This window comes from Cydia amplana, chromosome 11 (assembly GCF_948474715.1).
Source record: "Cydia amplana chromosome 11, ilCydAmpl1.1, whole genome shotgun sequence".
NCBI lineage: Eukaryota > Metazoa > Arthropoda > Insecta > Lepidoptera > Tortricidae > Cydia > Cydia amplana.
In genome coordinates this window covers 12,889,055-12,908,518 of record NC_086079.1, presented here as the reverse complement: position 1 = coordinate 12,908,518, position 19,464 = coordinate 12,889,055, and the positions used below count along the sequence as shown (strand labels likewise).

The window sequence follows — 19,464 nt, the reverse complement described above, 5'->3', positions numbered from 1 at the left end:
AAATGTAGCTATTCAAACATTATTTTAGAGAATGTTATTCAAATGGGACGATGAGAGAAATTCTAAAACTACTTATTAGAAATTACCAATCTTTATCTCGGAAACCTGGAGGCTAAACCAACATTAGTGACCAAATACTCGTATCAGTATCTATTCATGATATTACAATTTTGATTACTATTATTGTATTTGTCTACGATGTCTACCTTAGCAAGAGGCAGAGTTAATATAAGTAGAAATGGAGTATAATCTATACTTACATCGCCACCAATTCCATCATCCCTTTCTGCAAAGTTAAAACTATAGTTAAGATAAAATTCTTTTAAAGGATTGTGTTTACAAATATTTGCTGGTCTACAAATTTCTGACATGAATTGTTTTTGTAAGCCCTTTCAATATTAAAGTACCTAAGTAAATTCAAATGATGTTTTAAGTACTCATTATTAATGTTAATAGGTATGTACTTAAAGAGAATTATTTTTATTTTTTGCAAAATTATGTTAATTTATAACTTTTTTGAAGAGGAAAAATGTATGCAATTAATATGTTTGTTTTTAATTTATTTATAAAAAATAATGTTATACCTGTCGTTGATGATGTTCTTGAATCGAAGAAGTCCGTAAACTATAATATACAAAAAGACAGTTAGAAACATTACGGTAGTAAAAATTTATGTACCTATAATGTTCACTTCAATGAACTAGTATGACACTTTCATTATATTTTACTTTATTTTATATATTATTATACCAAACTAAAAAAACTTCCGTTTACGTACCTCTAAACTTTAACAATTTCGTGCAACTAAGCCTGTCAAACACTGGTACAGTTAAGTCCTATTGATTTTCAGAGATACATATGTACATTCAAATTTTACCGCCTTTCCAAGCAAAGCACAACATAATAACGAACATAACAAATAGGCAGATGTCCAACCAATGGCAATAAAGCGAGTTGCAATGCCTATTTATTTTCTAGTGCAAGATGCCTAAATGTGGATCCTGTGTGTGTAAGGTAAGTACTTTATGTAAGAGTCGCCCACAAATAACTCGCTCTACTCGCTGATCGCCAATGGTTGGACATCAAGCATAGATGGGATAGATGGTCACGTTAAGCAGACAATTGTTACAGCCAATTGAAAAAAGCCAATCAAAAAAATAAAAATGAAAAATTCTCCGCACTTACGGGCCTTTCAGCGGTAAGACTTGCTGCTATTGGCCCCTAAAAGATTATGAGCATTAATAATATATGTATTAATAAAAATAGAAACAGTAATTTAGTTTTAATTAAGTTGTTTTAATTTTAATTAAATTTTGTGTTTCATTAGTACCTATTAGGTTGTAACTTATGAAATTCAAGGAATAGAAAGATTAGATATTTAATAAACTATTTACAAACAATGTAATCAAAACAAATTAAAAAAGATGTTCTACTGATATGTAACATAGGGGTAGGTAGGTAGTTTAACCGTAGGTAAAGATTTTTATAAAACATAAGTATTTTAGAAAAAAATTATTTTACATTTTAATGTCCTGTTGTTAGTACAAAAATATACAATTATTATGCGAGATTCATTATGATTAATTATTTTATGGATTAAATAATAAGTCCCAGACACGGAGCTCATTTGATATTGTATTGATTCTCATTGCCACTCAGAATTGCATTAACTACGAGTAGGTATTCGTTAAGCAATGTAAATGCAAAGGGGAATGATTAGCAAATTCGTATAGGTCTGGGCCGCATTGTTGTTGCAGTATAGGTATAAAACTATCATTGTCATATATTTTTACATATTGTTCTGATTACATTGTTATAGGAAATAAGATTTGAACACTTACACCATAATCCCCAGCCGGTTTACCAGCCTACAAAAGAAACATTAAATAATTAAACACTTTCCAACCCTGTCCTTAGAAACCATGTCGATTACGCACAAAAATAAATTGAAGGGAATTTAGAATTGATTCTAAAACATTTTTTTCTAGAATGGATTTATGACATCAATTTTTGTTTTTACAATGCTACAATATCCACTTTTAAAGAAACAATCGTCAGTGAAATGGCGGTCGATGAGTGGATTAAACTCGTGTTTAATTAAAAGGCGACGACGATTACGACAGGCTATGTACGCATTTGATTATTAAGTATGAGAATTGATAATAATATTAAAATATAGGCAGCTCACATGCTGTAAAATATGTGCTGAAAGCGACTGTGAAAATGTTTAATTCATTTATCAATTGTTTTCTTATTTTTGTTTAAATAAAAAAATAAATGTGTAGATGACCGATTCCATCTTGATATTTTAAGGAAAACAATTGATAGTTTAATACATTTTTATTCTTTGTTATTGTTGTGCGTAAACGTATATTTAATTTTGTGCTGTAGTAGTCGATTAATAATTTATAAATTCACTTTTGCCGCCGCATCAGTTAAAGGAAGAGAGACACGAAGCTGTCATAAGATGCGTAAATATTTTAATAAAACAATACATACACTGTCGGGTAGTCTAAAATCCTGAAAATCATCAAAATTAAATAATTATATATTATTTTTATAAAATAAAAGTAAGAGTAGGCGCAAATGTATTTTTCACAGGACGATTTGTTATTAGGTACCTAACGCCTGTTATTTCAACATTCTAATTTTGTTATATCTGTTAGACGATAGTAATTAAATTGACATCAATAAATTTTACTTTTACTGGTGTAATTAACGATCATAATATTACCAAAAAAAAAATGTTATTATATGATAAGATATATCTAACAAAATATATTAATAATATGTCCATGTTTTTAATAAAATGTATCTAAATAATTCGTTTAATGTTTAGTTTTATATACTTGAGCTCAAAAAATAAAATTGAAATAAAATTACAATTGTGTGTAAAAATATTTGTGTGCTGAAATCGTACACGATTTGGTCTTTAAAATAATGATTTAGCAGAATATTATTATTTTCACTTTTCCGCGGTGAATTATATTCCGCTAAGGAATAAGTATTATATCGACCAACTAGCCTTAAAATTTAGATTAATCATATATATCAATAGATATACTTACAGTTTTACATATATTATCTATAATATTTTCTTCAGCGCCGACGAAAATTTTTATATCTTGAAATTCACCCTGTAACAATACAGTAAAATCAATTTTAATAAATCACAAATTGACAGTGTACAAAGTAAAGTGTCTTAAAAATATTCCTAGAAGTTGAGTTAAAATATATACATTATTATTTATTATTCCAAAGACTAAGAAATCGAAACAATTTTACGCAATTTACTTGACCAACTAAAACAAACAACCTCAGGCATAAAATTCAATTCACTAAAATCATTATGCTTCGATGAAACCTCCGAGCCATAAATGTCTAAACGATATTAATAAACTTCACGAAGACCTGAACTTGAAAAGGGCAACTAAATTAGACGCTAATTTTATTGATGATTAAAAAAAATATTTGGTACTATCTTTCATGAAATTATTAATTTTACTCATTACATTTTAAACGACTAAATATTCAAAAGTGAAGACATGTGAATTGACAGAACTTGAACAAGCCGAGGTTTTTGCCATGTTACTATGAGAAACTGTCTTTACCGACTTACACATGAAATGCGAACCTCGTGCAAATACTGTTTAAAGGGGACATTTACTAATTTGAGCATCAACATTTGTCGCCTTCTTAATGTTACGCAAATAAAAAACGCCATTTTATAAATAAGAAATATTTTCTTTGAGCAATATAGAAGAGTAATCCTCAGCTTAATGGCGACATAAGTTAATGTGTGTACGTATTTGGAACACTCTAATCAACAACATTTTAAAATGTGGAGGAAATGTTTTTTTATCTGTAAGTTTTGTGCGTGATTTTAAAGACGAAAAATCTAGTCTGTGGTCAGTCATGTCGACTTTGTAGATGTTATCTGTAGAAGCGTTTTCTCTGTTCGCTGAAGCTATCCTCATTGTTCAGCTAGAAGATTAAAAATATGACGGGAGTCAGTTCTTTTGTGACAGAGACGGCCTGGGATTTTAATGAAACTGACTCTGAAAGATTCGCTTGCGATCGACACGCTGGCGTTTGTGAAAACTGGTGTATATTTTGAGTGGAAAAATATGCGGTACGTGATTTGTGACGATACGAAATATAAGTGAAATAATTTATAAAATAATGAGTTCGACATTATGTCGCTTCTTAATAACCTCGGAGCGCCTAAGTTACCATCTTCGGTACTAAATATGCCGCAGGGACCTTTTCTAGATTTATTTTAGCTTTATTAAGTTGTTAATTTAGTTTTGAGAAAGGTTCATTTTTACAAGCTTTTTACAAGCAAGCGTTCATTTTTCAAAGGTTCATTTTTACAAGCAAACTTGCAATGTAACTATGAACTGGGCAAATCTTGCAAGCTAAATTTGACCCACTTCCCAACTTCCAATGAAGCTGAAATTTTGCATCAATATGTAAGTTGGATGACAATGCAATATTATGGTACCATTGAGCTGATCTGATGATGGAGACAGGAGGTGGCCATAGGAACTCGGTGATAAAATAAAGCAACGTAATTGTGTTTAGGGTTGTTAGAATTGTCTCGTTGAGTATTAGTTGACTGTGTAAAAAAAGTGCAGTCAGTGATAAAAACTGGTATCAAAATACATAATTGAATTTTGACAAAAAACTTATCATGGCTCCGTACCTGAAGGGTATCCTATAATTCTCCGTTGACGTGCAGTTCGTGTTTGTCAGCAATCAGCATAATAAATCACCCATGAAAAGAAATAACTTGAAATGTGTAACTATGTACATATGTTTGTAGGGGTCAAATCATGCAAGTTAAATTTGACCGACTTCCCGGTTTCCGATAAATATTGGACAAAATATTATTATGACATGAAGCTGATCTGATGATGAAGCTGTGTTTAAGCACTGACAGCCTGGACGCTTCGGGACTTCAGCCTTACGCGGAGCTCGGCATTCGGTCTTCGCATTTAGACACTTATACTATTGTTCTGTGATTAAGCACTGACATTCTGGACGCTTCGGACCTTCGGCTTTACGTGGAGCTCGGCCTTCGGCCTTCGCATTTAGACACTTATACTATTGTCCTGTGTTTAAGCACTGACAGCCTGGAGGCTTCGGGCCTTCGGCCCTACGCGGAGCTCGGCCTTCGCATTAAGACACTTATACTATTGTTCTGTGTTTAAGCACTGACATTCTGGACGCTTCGGGCCTGCGGCCCTACGTGGAGCTCGGCCTTCGGCTTTCGCATTAGATATCCACACCAATGTTTCTTGTAAACCATTGCGGCAGGCATTTCCATCCAAAAAATTTCGCGCTCGCTACGCTCGCGTTTCGCGCACTTAGACACTTATACTTTTGTTCTGTGATTTGGCACTGACATCATGGACGCTTCGGGCCTTCGGCCCTACGCGGAGCTCGGGCTTCGCCCTTCGCATTTAGACACTTATACTATTGTTCTATGTTTAAGCACTGACAGCCTGGACGCTTCGGGCCTTCGGCCCTACGCGGAGCTCGGTATTCGGTCTTCGCGTTTAGACACTTATACTATTGTTCTGTGATTAAGCACTGACATTCTGGACGCTTCTGGCCTTCGGCCTTACGCGAAGCTCGGCCTTCGGCCTTCGCATTTAGACACATACTATTGTTCTGTGTTTAAGCACTGACAGCCTGGACGCATCGGGCCTTCGGCCCTACGCGGAGCTCGGCCTTCGGCCTTCGCTTTTAGACTCTTATACTATTGTTCTGTTTTTAAGCACTGACATTCTGAACGCTTCTGCGCGGAGCTCGGCCTTCGCATTTAGACATTTATACTATTGTTTTGTGATTAAGCACTGACATCCTGGACGCTTCATGCTTTCGGCCTTCGCATTTAATCACCAAATACACAAATATTTACCCTACTTAAGGCCACTTATGCTTGACGAGCAGCGAAGAGCTTCGAGCCTAAGAATATAAAGACTTACTCGTAATGCAGTTGTTGCCTCCTGTTCGACGAAATCAAGTATTTGATCAATCCTCTAGATATGTCCCTACATATTTCAGAACAGCTTAGTAACGGAGATGAACAGACTTAGAAACCTGTCCAGCGAGAACTAAAAAGTAAAAAAAACTTATTTAAAAACAAGCTTTTATTTAAATGCGATTAAAAGAATAAAATAATGTTTTCCTTTAAAAAAAAATTACTATCAACTTTTAACGTCATTACACAATTTATATGACATAAAAGCTTGTCGCGATATTAACCTTTGTAGATAAACAAGTAAAATAAATAACTTGATCTGATGGATTAAAAAATTTTAAAATTTTCATACTATATAAATACGAGTACTTAAATCTCGCGACAAGCTTTTATATCATATAAATTGTGTAATGACGTTAAAACTTGATAGTAAAATTTTTTATAGGAATAAATTATTTTATTCTTTTTATCGCTTTTAAATAAAAGCTTGTTTTTAAATAAGTTTTTTTACTTTTAATTTATTAGATTTAGAATTTTATTTTATCATATCGAAAATTTACGAACTACGTACGTGATTTAATAATAGTATAGCACAATTAATAACAACAACATCATTGCCATGTAAACGTCGACACCTTTTTCGCTTTTCCGCTTTTTTGCCAGAATTCTAGATCTGATTTAGAGGTAAGTATTGTAACTTTAAAAATATGATTTTAGTCGTCATGTATATGTCGCGCAAGTGTAAGAATTTCTAAGAAACATTCCTTTTTTGTTACCAGATTTCCTTACACATTTGGTAACAAAAAAGGAATGTTTCTCAAGCTCAATGCGCTTTTAAACCTGCACCTGTATTGGTTTGCCTTTTTTTTTATTTTAAATTTTAGGAAAACGTTCCGTCTAAAAAAACTTACCTAGAGTCTGTGCGGAATGAGAAGAGTCGTGGAATGTATGCGGCCCAATACATTCCACGACTCTTTTCCTTCCGAACAGAAATAGTATCGATAAACCTGGCCATGGCCCATTGATAAACTTCAATGTAAAATGTATAACATTTCACGGAGTCAAAGGCTAACCGAACCGTAGGTATGAAAATGAATGACCGATCCATACTTATCTCAGCACTTCGCAGTTTCTGGTCATGAACGCAGCAGATCAGAGGCAGCTGTGTAGCTGTGAGATGCCGGATATTGCCTAACCAATGCCCAGTTACAGTTGAACAACAGTCACATGTACTAGTCATTGCTCTCACCTCATCTGTTATTTTATTCAATGTGTTAGGCAATACTTACATTAAAAAAAATAAACATTACGGGTTGCTTAGTTGAATCAGGTGGCAAGTGGGAGAAAAAGGAGAGTAATAAATCTATATTAAAATTTATGTGCAATGGTTAATTTTAGAGCAAAGATCACTTTTAGCTAGGCAACCCATGTCCCAACATAACAGATGATAATATAAACTCATGCTTTATTTTAAACACTATACTGTTAGAAAACAGGAGTGACTTGTAATATTAATCCGATTTAAAAAAACCCGTTATAATTACACAATTTTTAACAATGTATTTTTTTATGTGAAACGTGAGTGAAATTTCTGTAAAAAAACCGTAGGGGTCGGATCAAAATCTAAGTTATTAAGTCCGACTCACGCTTGACTGCAAACTTCTAATAGGTTTTCCTGTCATCTATAGGTAAAGAACTATTTTTTGTATTTTGTTCAAAATTTTAGACCCACTAGTTTCGGAGATAAAGGGGGGGGATGGTCATTTTTTGCCTATTTTCTTGAATGACTGCTAAACTTTTTATCCTAAAATTATAAAAAATATATATTTGAGATTATTACAATAAGCTCTTTCATTAGATATGTAACACGATATAGTTTGAAAAACTTTTTTATTTATTTTTTTCATTTACCCCCCAAAAATAGCCTCCATATTTGAAATTCATTTGTCTCCGTTACATGTCCGTCTTTGGGTCACAAACCTACATATGTTGACCAAATTTCAACTTGATTGCTCTAGTAGTTTCGAAGAAAATAGGCTGTGACAGACGGACAGACGGACGGACGGACAGACGCACGAGTGATCCTATAAGGGTTCCGTTTTTTCCTTTTGAGGTACGGAACCCTAAAAATACCAGAATTTGACATACGGGTATTATACAATTCAATATCCCAACTTACATTACTTATAATTATACTTCATCAATAAATCTGGCAAATTTATGTTCGCTTCCCATATAACATAAACGAGGCCCCATAGTTTCTAAAAGGATAATAAATTTACATGAGTTTGTTTGCCTAAAAGCATTGGTTTATTTAGGAAGGTTGTAAAGTAAATAGGTTTTATGGAAATCAGTTAAGTAATTTCAAACTAATAGATTGCGGAAAGGTCAGATTTAGTTCTAATTTGTCTTTTCTGATCCCGAAAGTTAAGAATATTGGTAAAATCCCTAAACTACTAGATTCATGGACTTTATATGTTAAAAACTTTTTACAAAAAAAATAAAACCGACTTCAAAAAGGATGAAATAAAATATTATCCTTTTTGAAGTCTATGCGTTACCAACTGATATGTTTGAAGTCGGTGCCAAGCCAAGTAGTAACAATACCAGTCAACAATGGGATTTATAGCCATAAAGCTGATTATTTTTGAGTGGTATTGTTACTACTTGACTTAGCACCGACTTCAAACATATCAGTTGGTAACGCATAGACTTCAAAAAGGATAATATTTTATTTCATCCTTTTTAAAGTCGGTTTTATTTTTTTTGTAAAAAGTTTTTATTTTTCCATTTTTAGTTTCCTATTTTCCTACCCTTAAGGTTGGATTTTTTTTCCAAATTTATATGGGACCAACTTCGGGCTATACCCTTTCCAATAAAAAAAATAATTATCAAAATCGAACTACTCTGTAAAAAGTTATGCGTGGTCATACATAAAAAAAAAAAACAAAAAAAAAATATACGCGTCGACTTGAGAACCTCCTTCGTTTTTTCGTCGGTTAAAAATATTAGCAGCTTCAGTTTTCTGGTTTTTGGGATCAGCAGAGATATTTTTTTCTTATACTGCGTAACTAAGTAGGTTAGGTAGGTAGTTATGGCCCAGAACAACAAATTTACATGCCGTTTTTGAAGTGAAAACTTCTTTAGCGGCGCTGGGCACTTTTTGAGGTGGGGAAAAAATGATAAACTCGAGACAGCGTAAGGCGATCACGTGACCGTAAGGGGCGTAAAGCGATCACGTGACCGCAAGCACCGTGTAAGGTCACTCATAATTTAAATGGCATTTAAATCAATAAAGAAAAGCTCAATGTTATTTGACATTTATTTGTTCAAATAATTTGACGTTGTCATGGCAGTATGTAAATAAACATGTCAATGAAAAAGTGTGATCTTATTTGAGAATGATAATCAATAATAATAACATATAATAAATAAATAGAATACCTCCGCTAAACGTATGTATCGCGTTACCGGGCGTCGGTAACATAGTGAGGTGAGTTTTCACTTCTATCGGCACTCCCGGAGTGCAACCGTTGTTGCTTGTTTTGCTACTGTAACAACCACGGCAGACTACCCACATCTTAAGTAATAATTTCTGATTGTTTTCATTTTAATCAATTTTGCGGGTACAGTAACACTGACAGTATCAGGTATAAAACGGGGCCCTCCTACCCGGAGTAGTCAGTCGTCGCCGTCGATTGAAACTGTAACTGTAAACACCTAAAGTGAATTTGAGTTAGAATAAATTGTATTAATTGAAGTTGGAATAAAGTCAAGTACTAAATTATAAAGTTCTTTCTGTGTTTATCTTTGTGTAGGTTTCATCTTCAGAAGTGGGATAGAACGTAAGTACACGCCTACTGCTATTAATTTATTGATTTAGTGAGATAACGGATAAACAAGATGATCCTTATATTGTAATGTGAGGATCAAAGGACATTTGAAATTAAATTAAAAAACTACCTTATAAATAAACCGTTTTATTCTATTAAAGAATATTTTGCAAATGCTTTAGATTAAACTATGTTGACATCGATATTGTACCTACGCGTAATTCTAACTCTTGACGTTCTATTAATCTGTAATGCATTATTATTGTTGTGATTGTTTTATTATATTTTATGTTGATTTTATTGTGCACCATATAATTGTATTTGCATGCATTTAAGTATGTTTTATTGCAAATAAACTGATTGATTGATTGATTAATTGATTGATTGATTTGAGATTTGATTGATTTGAGATTTGATTTATTGATTGATTGGAGATTTGATTTATTGATTAGTTTGAGATTTGATTTATTGATTGATATGAGATTTGATTTATTGGTTGATATGAGATTTGATTTATTTATTGATTTATTGATTTGAGATGTGATTTATTGATTTGAGATTTGATTGATTGATTTGAGATTTGGATTATGTTCAAATATGTCAAGTTCAATAAAAAATATTTGAGATTTGATTTATTGATTGGAGATATTTCAGATATGAGATATTATATTAGATAAACATAATTATATATATATATTTCCTTTTTAAGCTTATAAGGTATTATTATGCATATACCTAGTATATATTATGTAACACCGGATACTTTTACGTTTCATGTCGAGTTGCTGGAAAATATGGCTGACGATGACTCGTGACGATCAACGGCGCTTGTGAACTCCAGCGGCAGTGGAAAGGAATCCAGAGCGAATCAAAGTTCTGTTGTGATGGTCACGCGGCACTGGACATCAGGTCATGTACACCTACTTTTACTTTATGAAAAAAAAAGTGATTAATGATTTTATAGGGTGATATGTGATGGATTACCGTAAATTGCTTTAAATCTGAGACTTACAAATAAATGTTTTATGAACATTTTGCCAGAAGTTGAAGATAAGTTGAAGATAAAAAGTAAATTTGGTGAACCAATAGAAAACTATTACTACTACTACTACTAACTATGCTTTTTATTCATTTCCTGGGGATAGGTATCACACTTTAGGTTGCTTTAAATTGCTACTGACATATCCAGCTTGACAGACTATACGTATGTACCAATTATGAGAAAATTTTCCTAAATGAATCAATACGACATAATAGAGTAACGGGTATAGATTTCATCCTATGTATCTTACGGAATAATAGATAGGACGATGAAATCGATTGCTTTGCGTTGTGCTATTTTCAGCCAGACCGACTTTTGTAAATTATATTTGAGTTACAAGGAAGCTCCGCATTTAGAATTCCATCTAATTAAAATCAAAAATTGGTCAATACTTAGCTCATTAATGACACATTTCCTGTGGATTGATTTAAAGGTTTATTGATTCATTTATTGATTGAAGTATCGAGCTATTGAAATTATCGAGTCATTGAATTATCCAGTCATTGAATTGTCGAGCCATTTAATTGTCGAGCCATTGAATTGTCGAGCCATTGAATTGTCGAGCCATTGAATTGTCGAGCCATTGAATTGTCGAGCCATTGAATTGTCGAACCATTGAATTGTCGAGCCATTGAATTGTCGAGCCATTGAATTGTCGAGCTATTGAATTATGCAGAGTTACGATTAAATTGTTTTAGTTTCAGATCGATATCGAATTGACGGCAGGGTTGAACCTGTTTATACTTACGAGAACTAGATTTGGTTTGTACGCTAACTAGAACAGGAGCACCACGATTAAACTGAGATCGAGGAGAATTGATGGGGCAATTGGAATTAGAATGCCGTAGGAAAAATGCTACAGAAATGGTGACTAGTACAAAAGATCAAGAAGTATGATGCTAAGTCAACCCAATTATGCGTGTATGTACATTATTAGCAGAGATTGATGCCGAATATCAGTAGCATTAGAGATGACTATTGATATTTGAAGCATTAGAGTGATTAAATTGAAGAATATAACTAGAATATATCTAATAATAATAATATAATAATATTGGCAGCACAATTTCAACAAGCCCTTGAGCTTGGTTCTCTCCCACCTTCCTTAACAACTGGTGTCACCTTCCTGCTCTATAAGTCCGGTAGTACCACGGAAGCGAAGAATTACAGACCCATCACGTGCTTACCTACACTCTATAAGCTCCTTACATCCATTTTGAGGACAAAAATCAACGCGCACATTGTCGCTAACAATATTTTGGCCCCCGCTCAAAATGGATGTAGGGTTGGGTCCCGTGGTACTAAAGAGCTCCTCCTCATAGACATGACCATTTGCCAACAAATCCGGCGGAACAAGGAGGCCCTCTCGGCCGCTTGGATTGACTATAAGAAGGCCTATGATTCGGTGCCTCATTCATGGCTGGGGAGGGTCTTAGAGTTGTATAAAGTTGATGCAGCTTTGAGAGCCTTTCTAAGCGCATGTATGAGGCAGTGGACCACAGTCCTTCGTCAACCAGGAGGCGGGGATGACCGCCCTGGCCCGCAGGATTTCATAAGGATTGAGCGAGGAATATTTCAGGGTGATAGTCTGAGTCCCCTATGGTTCTGCCTAGCTCTGAATCCCCTCAGCACCCTGCTGAAGGATTTGGGTCTAGGTTGCCGGCTTCGGAGAGAGGGTGAAGTCATTTCTCACCTTCTGTACATGGATGACCTCAAATTATTTGCACCAAATAACCAAGACTTGAAGGAGCTACTGAACACCACCGAAGTCTTCAGTAGTGCCATCAACATGGAGTTTGGTGTCGATAAATGTGCGGTTATGCATGTACAGCGGGGGAGGGTTGTAAATTCAACAAATTTACAACCTTCTGAGACAATGTCTTTCAGATCTATCTCTGAATCAGAAACCTACAAATACCTTGGTATGTCACAGTCGTTGGGTATTGAGGACGAGGGTATTAGACGGTCGGTGAAGGAGCGCTTTTTCAGTCGGCTCACAAAAGTCCTTAACAGTCTTTTGTCAGGAGGCAACAAAGTGCGCGCCTTCAACGCCTGGGTAATGCCCCTACTCACATACTCCTTTGGCATACTAAGGTGGACTCAGACCGAGCTGGACGCCCTGGATCGGAGGGTCCGATCACTGCTCACCGCACATCGCATGCTACACCCACGCTCGTCGGTTATGAGATTGTACATCCCACGGAAATGTGGAGGCCGAGGCTTCCTAAACGCCAAGGATCTCCACAACCGCGAGGTGTACAATCTCAGGAATTATTTCCTTAACAACGAGTGTGGGATGCATCGTGATGTGGTGGCAGTAGACAGGAACCTCACGCCGCTCTCCTTGGCAAACGAGAACTGGCGCAAACCTGTGGTACTAAGTACTGCGGATCGCAAGGCGGCATGGGAGAGTAAGGTGCTACACGGGCGGTTCTACAAGGCCCTCACGGGACCCGATGTGGACCTGCTCGCGTCGGTGAACTGGTTACGATTCGGGGACCTCTTCGGAGAAACCGAGGGTTTTGCCTGTGCAATTGCGGACGAAGTAATGATGACGAACAACTATCGGAAATATATCCTGAGGGACGGTACGGTCGACATTTGTCGGGCATGCCGCCGTCCCGGAGAGTCACTCAGGCATATCATTTCCGGTTGTTCTCATCTTGCTAACGGCGAGTACTTGCACAGACATAATCTCGTAGCCAGGATTATTCACCAGCAGCTTGCTCTTCTATACGGTCTTGTGGACCGCGAAGTACCGTACTACAAGTATTCACCTGTGCCGGTTCTCGAGAATGGCCGTGCCACGCTCTATTGGGATCAATCTATTATCACTGACAGGACTATTGTAGCCAATAAGCCTGACATTGTGATAATAGATCGAGCGCAACGCCGGGCCGTGCTCGTTGACATCATCATCCCCCATGATGAGAATCTCGTGAAAGCCGAGAAGGACAAGTCCAGTAAGTACCTAGACTTGGCTCACGAGATAACCGCCATGTGGGATGTTGATTCGACGATCATTGTCCCGATAGTTGTATCAGCGAACGGTCTAATAGCGAAGAGTCTCGACCAACATCTTGAGAGACTCTCGCTAGGTGGTTGGATCAAGGGTCAGATGCAGAAGGCGGTGATCTTGGACACGGCGCGGATAGTCCGTCGGTTCCTCTCTCTGCAGCCCTGACCACCGGCAGCTTGGGCCTTGCCCCGCTGCTGGCGGCACCCTAGGTTAGGTTTTTTTATAATATGTTTATAAGTATTTTGTATTGTTTTTGTAAGTGTTTTTGTATTTTATTTTTATATCCATATTATAAATTAACCTAACTTAAGATGATAAATAAATAAAGAGAATAATAATATAATAATAATAATATAATAATAATATAATATATCTAGTTATATTTGAATATAACTAGAGTGACTAAATTGAAGAATATCAGTAGCATTAGAGATGACTATTGATATTTTAATATAACTAGAGTGACTAAATTGAAGAATATCAGTAGTTTTAGAGATAACTATTGATATTTGGATATGATTAGCCAATGGTTTCTGGTGAAGTCCACGGTGCAGTTAAGGCTGGAAGTCGTTGGGTGGCCAGATCAATTGTGAACTGGTAAAGTCCACGGTGCAGCTGGAGCTGGAAGTCGTGGTGGCTAGAACTGTTTGTTATATAGAGTGATATGATTGGCCAATGGTTTCTGGTGAAGTCCACGGTGCAGTTAAGGCTGGAAGTCGTTGGGTGGCCGGATCAATTGTGAACTGGTGAAGTCCACGGTGCAGCTGGAGCTGGAAGTCGTGGGTGGCTAGAACTGTTTGCTATATAGAGTGATATGATTAGCCAATGGTTTCTGGTGAAGTCCACGGTGCAGTTAAGGCTGGAAGTCGTTGGGTGCCCAGATCAATTGTGAACTGGTGAAGTCCACGGTGCAGCTGGAGCTGGAAGTCGTGGGTGGCTAGAACTGTTTGCTATATAGAGTGATATGATTAGCCAATGGTTTCTGGTGAAGTCCGCGGTGCAGCTGGAGCTGGAAGTCGTGGGTGGCTGGAACTGTTTGTGAAGCCCACAGTGCGCCATTTGAGGTGATGAATCATATATTAAAACTGATTTAATTTACATACTAGAACAAATTAAATTATTTTCAGAAAATATCTTAATTTGTTAAATATTATATTGAGTAGTCACACTACTATATAAGTTGTAAACTGAAATAAATGTCATATACTCAGAAAAAGTGACCCAGGCCTCTAGTGCCCCGGGCTGGAATCGAACCAGCGGCCTCTGCTATCGCGGCAGTTGCTTGTTCCCTCTCGGCCACCGGGGGCAGCGGCATGGGTCGCTGATTTAATTTATTGAAACTGATATATATATATACTGAAACTAATTTAATTTTTCTATTGACATTGTTTTATTTTTATAATTTTTAGTATTGTGACATTGTGACGTTTTTAATTTAATTCTATTGCATTGTTTCGATTTGTTATTTACTAATTTTATTTTATATTGATGTTCGGTTCTAATTCTTGTTATTATTCTAAAAAAACGATCATCATACGACCAGTAGTACAAGCTGATATTGTAAAATAATTATAAGGCAAGAGATGAAATGTCTACGAAATGAGGTTATTGCCAATTTATATTGTTAATACGAAAACGAAGGGACTCGTTTCAAACAGGACGGCCGACTGTAACAACCACGACAGACTACCCACATCTTAAGTAATAATTTCTGATTGTTTTCATTTTAATAAATTTTGCGGGTACAGTAACACTGCCAGTATCAGGTATAAAACGGGGCCCTCCTACCCGGAGTAGTCAGTCGTCGCCGTCGATTGAAACTGTAAACACCTAAAGTGAATTTGAGTTAGAATAAATTGTATTAATTGAAGTTGAAATAAAGTCAAGTACTAAATTATAAAGTTGTTTCTGTGTTTATCTTTGTGTAGGTTTCACTACATTAACCGGAAGTACAACATTCAACAAATGCTTAAAAAGGCAGTTTATATAAAAATATATCGTTGCAGGTGTTAGCTTAGTGTTTAACATCGATATCATATTACATCTTGAAGCCGTTTAGAAATTGATGTCATTTTGATGTAATTTGACCATCCCATCCCATCGTGCTCGTAAATACATTGGTGCGTTACTTGGAGGATATAATCAAACGGAGACGCCATGTCTGTAATTTTCTGTACAAAACAGTCTGCCGATTTTTGCGGGGGAGGGGAACGTCAAATGTATGCGTAACGTAAAAATAGCCATGTCAGATAAACGTCAGTCCATACATTGTGTATGACCGTTGGCCGCCTATTTTCGACAGAGGGGAAAGCCTGTTAATGGCTACTCCGTTTAGTTGTATCCTCCAAGGTGCGTTAGCTATACAGAATAACAGATTTGAAGGTTCGAATCTCGCTCATTATTAAATAGCTCTAAGTTACAAGAAGCTAAAAGAGAGTGTCCAATGCGCGCAGCGACGTAGACGCATTGATGATTAATTAATTTTATTAATTGTGAAATTAGCGCGGCTCGGCCGCAGCTAGCGAAGTGACGCGATGAGTGCCACCGGACAGGGTGCACCCATTGTGAACGAGCTCCTCGCCTTTCTGCAACAGAAGCTGCTGCTGGAAGGAGTGATGGACACGGTGTCCGCTGTCCAGATCTGTTCGTCGAGTTTCTCCGTCGAAGATATCTGTGCAGCAAAGAAGGTGCTGCACGAGTCCCTCGGGATCGCCGGCACGTATGTACCTCACCGGAGAGGAGATGAAACCGGGAAGAAAACCCTAGAGGACATCATCAGAGTTCTAAGGGAGAATGAAGACCGGATACCGGAGTTTGTGGTGACGGGTGCCTCCAGCCTGCCGTCCTATATTCCGGATCACGTCGACGTTAGCTGCTTGTTGAAGGAAGTCGTGGCCCTAAAAACAAGTTAAGCGGATGTCATTTCGAAGTTTGAAGCGGCCCAAGTCACTATTACCGAGTTACGCAACGAAGTCGTCAGTTTGCGAAATAGTGCCCTCACTCGGTCGGCGGCATCAAATTTCAAGTGCGATGACCGACGAGCCACGAGCCCTGAGTCGGTCAGTTTGGATGTTGCTGACACTGTGAAAAGTGTCGCATCAGCCGTGTCGCCGCCCGCGATCCTCCCGCGCGCGCGCCCTCCCCCCGCCTCCTCCAAATCACGTCATCGTGTGTACGCGGATGTCGTCGCCGGTCCGAAAGTCGCATAGAACCGGGTTAGTGTACCTTTGAAGGTACCTGAAGAGCGAGCCAAAGAGAAGCTCCCTGGTGCCAGTGTGGATGAGGAGGAGTTCACTCTGGTGTCAAGAAAGAAGAAAGCGCGCTCAGCGCCTCGTAAGACTCGGTGCGGTACCGCCGAACTAGTTCATTCTGGTTTGCGGGTTGCTACACCGAGTAAGGCGCTGTATGTGTCGCGCCTGCATTACACCGCCACGGCTGCTGAAGTCGTGGAGTATGTACACCAGAAGACCGGCTATACGCTGAGGGTGTTCCAGCTTCGATCGCGCCACTTCAACTCGTTTGTGGTGCGCGTGCCGCGACCGCTGCAGGGGACCATCGAGTGCGCCGACTTCTGGCCGAAGGGTGTCGTTTTTCGGAGGTTCCGGGGCAAACTGTCGAATCCGACACAAGACCAGACGATTCAACGGAGCCACGCCGTTTTGTCGCCTAAATAGTGTTTAGTTTTTTAAGTTTATATAAAATGCATATACAAACTCGTGTTAGTAGCCTTATTTAGGCTTATAGGTACTTATGTACCTATTGCGTATATCAAAATACATTTTTATTGACATGCCCGCTTGCCTAACATGTTTAAGATTTTGCAAACTGTAGTCATTTTGTTTCTACTATTTATTTAGCGATTATTATCTGAGCGCTTGAGTTAGGGATGGGCAATGGAAAACATCATAGGCACACCAAACCATTCATCCATCCGTAAGAGATATCCGCGTGGATAAAACAACTGTCGCAAACACCGCGCGATTAATCTGTCATTATCACGCTGTCGAAAAGAAAATTCCAATCATATATACACACATACGCGCACACACACTAAATTACGATACTGTTTTATTGCACACCTCAAACAACAAGAACAGCAACCAGAACCTACATAGTTTTTTTTTCTGCGCCACGCTTTGCTCAAATAAGTTTTCCAAATATTAAACACCAGTTTCAAGTGAAATTTATTTCAAAACGGCTAATTTGTAAGTGAGCCTTCCCGTCGTAAATCTCACGCGTGAAGTTGTAAACTTTTACAAAAAGTACAGTCATATTATATCCTGGAGATACATCACCTTCTCTGACGTTTGAATACCATGAACACAGCCGTGTTTAATTGTTTATGCCAGAGTGTTTATTTATAGTTGAAACCGCTTGAAAAGCTATAAGAGACAAATGGCCCGATTCGAACTTTAAGATACGTCAAATATTACGTCTAGATACGGTATGGATGAGATATATATGGTAGTGTCAAAAGTGACGTTTTTGTTTGAAGAAGTAATATTTGACGTATCTTAAAGTTCGAATCGGGCCGAAATACCCATGTATTTATCCCCCATGGTCTCTTACGTATATCTTGAAAAATCAGGAATTTCATGAGATGCCACTGCGGCTATGGGACACAAGTTATTTGATAGTTAATATTTGGAAAATAGTATCAAAATGTAGACTTGATTATAATAACTTTTTGCTCCCAAAATGTGTTTTATAAAACTGTGACAAATCTTAATCATCCAAATTTTGTAAATACGGAATAATCAACTGTAAAAACTTACGATGACACCCTGTATTATAATATCGGCCCAATTCGAACTTTAAGATACGTCAGTTAGTAAATCTAGAAAAGATATGGATTAGATATGTCAGTGTCAAAAGTGACGTTTTTGTTAGAAGAAATGTCACATTTGACACTGACATATCTAATCCGTATCTTTTCTAGATCTATTAACTGACGTATCTTAAAGTTCGAATTGGGCCGTAAGTGTATTAAGAAAAGCAAAAATGAATTAAATTCTTTTTTTTGCCTTATTAAATTTATATTATGCCGCGCTCGAATCTCAAAATGTAGCAAACATTGACATTGCCCATTTCAGGCAAAACGTAAACGTTTCACTCACGGGCGTTTTTCCTTAGGAATTGATCAATCTTTGAACAAATACTTTTCGTCTTCCTCTGCTTAAGTGTTACGTTCTCATTTTACCTCCGAGTGGAGATTTCAGGGGGCCCCTCCAAGTTAGCGGACGAAGTCGCTTTTATGGAACTTTTATGGATAAATAGTACATTTTCATTGTTTGACTTATCTTTGAATTTTACGACGTGTTTTATCGTTAGAAGCTAATTGTGTTTATTATGAATTAACGCTTGCTTCGGGTAAACATTTTGTATTTTTTTTATGATGAATTTAAAAAGTGGGACCATCTTTTTAAAAGTCAATACTTACTGTTAATTAATTGGTAAAATTCCTATTATTAAAATTCCAACATGGCTACCTATTTATTACCCAGGAATAAAAAAAAATATGATCGGTATATCGTAAAAATACATGAATAATAGTAGTAGTAAAAAGTTACTTATAGAGACT

The 19,464-nt window shown here is 36.9% G+C and overlaps 1 protein-coding gene across 2 annotated transcripts in view; it reads right to left on the bottom strand.

The window, feature by feature from the left end:
- The window catches only part of LOC134652063 (collagen alpha-1(XVIII) chain-like), a 106,321-nt gene that overhangs the window by 12,629 nt on the left and 74,228 nt on the right, over positions 1-19,464 (bottom strand). Inside the window, exons 4-8 of one of the 2 annotated variants that reach the window (XM_063507213.1) lie at positions 3,069-3,137; positions 1,842-1,868; positions 1,186-1,221; positions 585-624; positions 261-286 (exon numbers count right to left, since the gene is read on the bottom strand). In XM_063507213.1, the coding sequence (XP_063363283.1) occupies positions 261-286; positions 585-624; positions 1,186-1,221; positions 1,842-1,868; positions 3,069-3,137 (198 nt within the window). The remainder of the gene's footprint in view (positions 1-260; positions 287-584; positions 625-1,185; positions 1,222-1,841; positions 1,869-3,068; positions 3,138-19,464) is intronic. The other variant, XM_063507214.1, reaches the window with a different exon arrangement.